Source organism: Polyodon spathula, unplaced genomic scaffold, assembly GCF_017654505.1.
Source record: "Polyodon spathula isolate WHYD16114869_AA unplaced genomic scaffold, ASM1765450v1 scaffolds_3249, whole genome shotgun sequence".
NCBI lineage: Eukaryota > Metazoa > Chordata > Actinopteri > Acipenseriformes > Polyodontidae > Polyodon > Polyodon spathula.
This window is the reverse complement of record NW_024474713.1, coordinates 1-3,893: the sequence shown is the minus strand read 5'-3', so window position 1 is coordinate 3,893 and position 3,893 is coordinate 1. Positions and strand designations below refer to the sequence as shown.

Sequence of the window (3,893 nt, the reverse complement as noted above, 5' to 3'; positions counted from 1 at the left end):
TAATGCACCAGTTATCCAGGAGAACCTGCTTGGGTGGGGCCCCTGTGCCGTACCAGAGCAGTTTAAAGACATGCCGTACCAGCCCTTCAGCAAAGGAGACCGCCTGGGCAAGGTGAGCCCCAGGGGAGGGGAGGGGGTCCTCCTCCTCCCCTGGAGAGGGGATCGCTGGAGCTGCCTGCATGCTTTCGTTAGCTGAACCCTGCCCTTGTTCACATTCAGCACGGTCCTGGCCGGGTGTCTTGTGATTATCGGCTCTGTTTGCCTCCTGTCAGGGTAGCCCTGGCTCGCGGGCGTGCGTGCGTGGGGTCTGACGGGGCTCGGAGGAGTTGTGACTCCATCATTCCCTCTCTCTCTGTTTCAGGTCGCGGATTGGACTGGGGCCACATACCAGGACAAGAGATACACCAGTGAGTTTCCTTTCTGAACGATTTATTTCTTTATTTCTCTCTTAAAAAAAAATTAAAAACCTGAACTTCCGAGTTTGAGAGCAAGCGTCTTCTGATCTGGAGCGCCGCCCCCTCCCCCGGTGAAGTCAGCCTGACGGACGGGTTTTCTTTCTTGTCCTCAGATAAGTACTCGTCTCAGTTCGGGGGAGGCAGTCAGTACGCTTACTTCCACGAGGAGGACGAGAGCAGCTTCCAGCTGGTGGACACGGCCAAGACCCAGAAAACTGCCTATCAGAGGAACCGCCTGAGGTTCGCCCAGGTACTGAGAGCGGCCCGGGAGCGCGGCCCGGCTGTACAGCTGCGTGCCAGATCGGGAGAAACAGTTTGGGAAGAGCGATCGGCTCGTCGGGGCTCGGCCCTCGTGAGAGCACGGTCTCCCGCTGCTTAAAAGATACTGACTCTTCATTGAACTGATCGTGTGCTTAATTAGAACTTGTTTTCAGATCGTGATGCTCTGCGGTGTGGTGTTGGTAGATCGTGATGCTCTGCGGTGTGGTGTTGGTAGATCGTGATGCTCTGCGGTGTGGTGTTGGTAGATGGTGGCGCTCTGCGGTGTGGTGTTGGTAGATGGTGATGCTCTGCGGTGTGGTGTTGGTAGATCGTGATGCTCTGCGGTGTGGTGTTGGTAGATCGGGATGCTCTGCGGTGTGGTGTTGGTAGATGGGGGTGCTCTGCGGTGTGGTGTTGGTAGATGGGGATGCTCTGCGGTGTGGTGTTGGTAGATGGGGGTGCTCTGCGGTGTGGTGTTGGTAGATGGTGGTGCTCTGCGGTGTGGTGTTGGTAGATGGGGGTGCTCTGCGGTGTGGTGTTGGTAGATGGGGGTGCTCTGCGGTGTGGTGTTGGTAGATGGGGGTGCTCTGCGGTGTGGTGTTGGTAGATGGGGGTGCTCTGCGGTGTGGTGTTGGTAGATGGGGGCTGCTCTGCGGTGTGGTGTTGGTAGATGGGGGTGCTCTGCGGTGTGGTGTTGGTAGATGGGGGTGCTCTGCGGTGTGGTGTTGGTAGATGGGGGTGCTCTGCGGTGTGGTGTTGGTAGATGGGGGTGCTCTGCGGTGTGGTGTTGGTAGATGGTGATGCTCTGCGGTGTGGTGTTGGTAGATGGGGGTGCTCTGCGGTGTGGTGTTGGTAGATGGGGGTGCTCTGCGGTGTGGTGTTGGTAGATGGGGGTGCTCTGCGGTGTGGTGTTGGTAGATGGGGGTGCTCTGCGGTGTGGTGTTGGTAGATGGGGGTGCTCTGCGGTGTGGTGTTGGTAGATGGGGGTGCTCTGCGGTGTGGTGTTGGTAGATGGGGGTGCTCTGCGGTGTGGTGTTGGTAGATGGTGGTGCTCTGCGGTGTGGTGTTGGTAGATGGGGGTGCTCTGCGGTGTGGTGTTGGTAGATGGGGGTGCTCTGCGGTGTGGTGTTGGTAGATGGGGGTGCTCTGCGGTGTGGTGTTGGTAGATGGGGGTGCTCTGCGGTGTGGTGTTGGTAGATGGGGGTGCTCTGCGGTGTGGTGTTGGTAGATGGGGGTGCTCTGCGGTGTGGTGTTGGTAGATGGGGGTGCTCTGCGGTGTGGTGTTGGTAGATGGGGGTGCTCTGCGGTGTGGTGTTGGTAGATGGGGGTGCTCTGCGGTGTGGTGTTGGTAGATGGGGGTGCTCTGCGGTGTGGTGTTGGTAGATGGGGGTGCTCTGCGGTGTGGTGTTGGTAGATGGGGGCGCTCTGCGGTGTGGTGTTGGTAGATGGGGGTGCTGTGTGGTGTTGGTAGATGGGGGCGCTCTGCGGTGTGGTGTTGGTAGATGGGGGTGCTCTGCGGTGTGGTGTTGGTAGATGGGGGTGCTCTGCGGTGTGGTGTTGGTAGATGGGGGTGCTCTGCGGTGTGGTGTTGGTAGATGGGGGTGCTCTGCGGTGTGGTGTTGGTAGATGGGGGTGCTCTGTGGTGTGGTGTTGGTAGATGGGGGTGCTCTGTGGTGTGGTGTTGGTAGATGGGGGCGCTCTGCGGTGTGGTGTTGGTAGATGGGGGCGCTCTGCGGTGTGGTGTTGGTAGATCGTGATGCCGCTGCTCTGTTCTGGGTTTAATGCATGTTTAATGTTTTTGTTTGTCGCTCTCTAGAGAAACCTGCGTAGAGACAAGGATCGCAGGAACATGACGCAGTTCAACATGCAGACTCTGCCTAAGAGTGCCAAGCAGAAGGAGAGGTAAGGAGCTGTGATTTCCCCCCCCCCCCGAGACACAGAGCTCTCCTCCCCCCCTGAGACACAGAGCTCCTGTCCTCTCTCCTCTCCTCAGGGGGATTGCTCCTGTCCTGTCTCCTCTCCTCTCTCCTCTCCTCAGGGGGATTGCTCCTGTCCTGTCTCCACTCCTCTCCTCGGGGGGATTGCTCCAGTCTCCTCTCGTATTGAGTGTCATGTTTAACTCTCCTCTCTCCTCCTCAGGGACCGCATGCGTCTGCAGAAGAAGTTTCAGAAGCAGTTTGGGGTTCGTCAGAAATGGGACCAGAAAAATCAGGTGAGAGAAACAGCAGCTCGAGGGGGAGAGAAGCAGCGGGATCCTCCTCCTGTGCGTCGCTCCTCCTGAGGATCCAAGCCCTTGTTCCTCTGCATTCCCCCTGGCGATCTCTCTCGCCCCTCGCCCACACGCCCCTGTGTAGCGCTTCCACGCTGTCGTTGTTGGGTTTTCGCGGTGAAGTGAAACGTTGTCTTCCCCGGGGGGGGGGGGTTTGCACACATGGGAAGAGGATTAAGTGTAAGTGAAGAGGCTGAAGCGCGTTTCTGTATCAGTTTTTAAAAGTCATTCTTCTGCAGCGCTAAACTGTTTTGTTTTTCCCTACTGAAACATCCCATAATGTCTTGCAGAGAGATCCCGGTGGTTACTGGAACAGTTTCAAGGTACTGCAGGCCTGTGTATGTGTGTGTGTTTATATATCTGTATATGTTGCTTTGAGTTTTCTCAGAAGTTTATTTCAAGTGCTGTAGCTTAGAAAACTTCAAACCTTTTTATTGTTTTGGTTTTCTGAGCTGAGATTCTGAGAAGGGATCCTCTTTTTATAATTCTCTCTGCTCAGTTAAACTCGTTCCCAGTCTGTGCCTTAGCCCCCAGTCTATTTTCACACGCGCTGTTTAAAATATTTTCAGAGTGAAACAGGATTAAAAGGCACTGAATCTCAAAAGGACACTCAGTACTGCGTCTCCAGCCAAGCCCCACCCCTTGTTCTCTGTATTTATCACACACCTCTTTATAGACGTGCGCGCTGATCAATCCTCTCCCGATCGCTCGTTTCATCACCAAACTCCTCAATAACGCGATCCGAGTCGTTATTTTATTCCTGTAACATCTCTAAAAGCTCTGCAGGTGTCTGTGATGTTCTTTGAGCGCTGGGTGCAGAAGCAGCTCTCTCCTTTGTTTGTGTCTGTGTTATCTCTGTGGTGCAGGGGGGGTCTATCAGACACGCCCCTTTTTTGGGGGGCTGCTAT

General features: G+C 55.6%; 1 protein-coding gene across 1 annotated transcript; it reads left to right on the top strand.

The window, feature by feature from the left end:
* The first annotated feature begins 6 nt into the window (after positions 1-6).
* On the top strand, positions 7-3,042 carry LOC121311519 (eukaryotic translation initiation factor 3 subunit D-like). The gene is made up of 5 exons (XM_041243967.1): positions 7-112; positions 362-407; positions 569-705; positions 2,533-2,618; positions 2,856-3,042. The coding sequence occupies exons 1-5, from the start codon at positions 71-73 to the stop codon at positions 2,995-2,997; spliced, it is 453 nt and encodes a 150-aa protein (XP_041099901.1). The 5' UTR covers positions 7-70; the 3' UTR covers positions 2,998-3,042.
* The last annotated feature ends 851 nt before the right edge of the window (positions 3,043-3,893 follow it).

Excerpts from the sequence above, each read along its gene's own strand:
- LOC121311519 (XM_041243967.1), top strand. The coding sequence starts at position 71 with ATGCCGTACCAGCCCTTCAGCAAAGGAGACCGCCTGGGCAAG. Across the intron at positions 408-568 it reads CCAGGACAAGAGATACACCA|ATAAGTACTCGTCTCAGTTC; the intron begins GTGAGTTTCCTT and ends TCTTGTCCTCAG. Across the intron at positions 706-2,532 it reads ACCGCCTGAGGTTCGCCCAG|AGAAACCTGCGTAGAGACAA; the intron begins GTACTGAGAGCG and ends GTCGCTCTCTAG.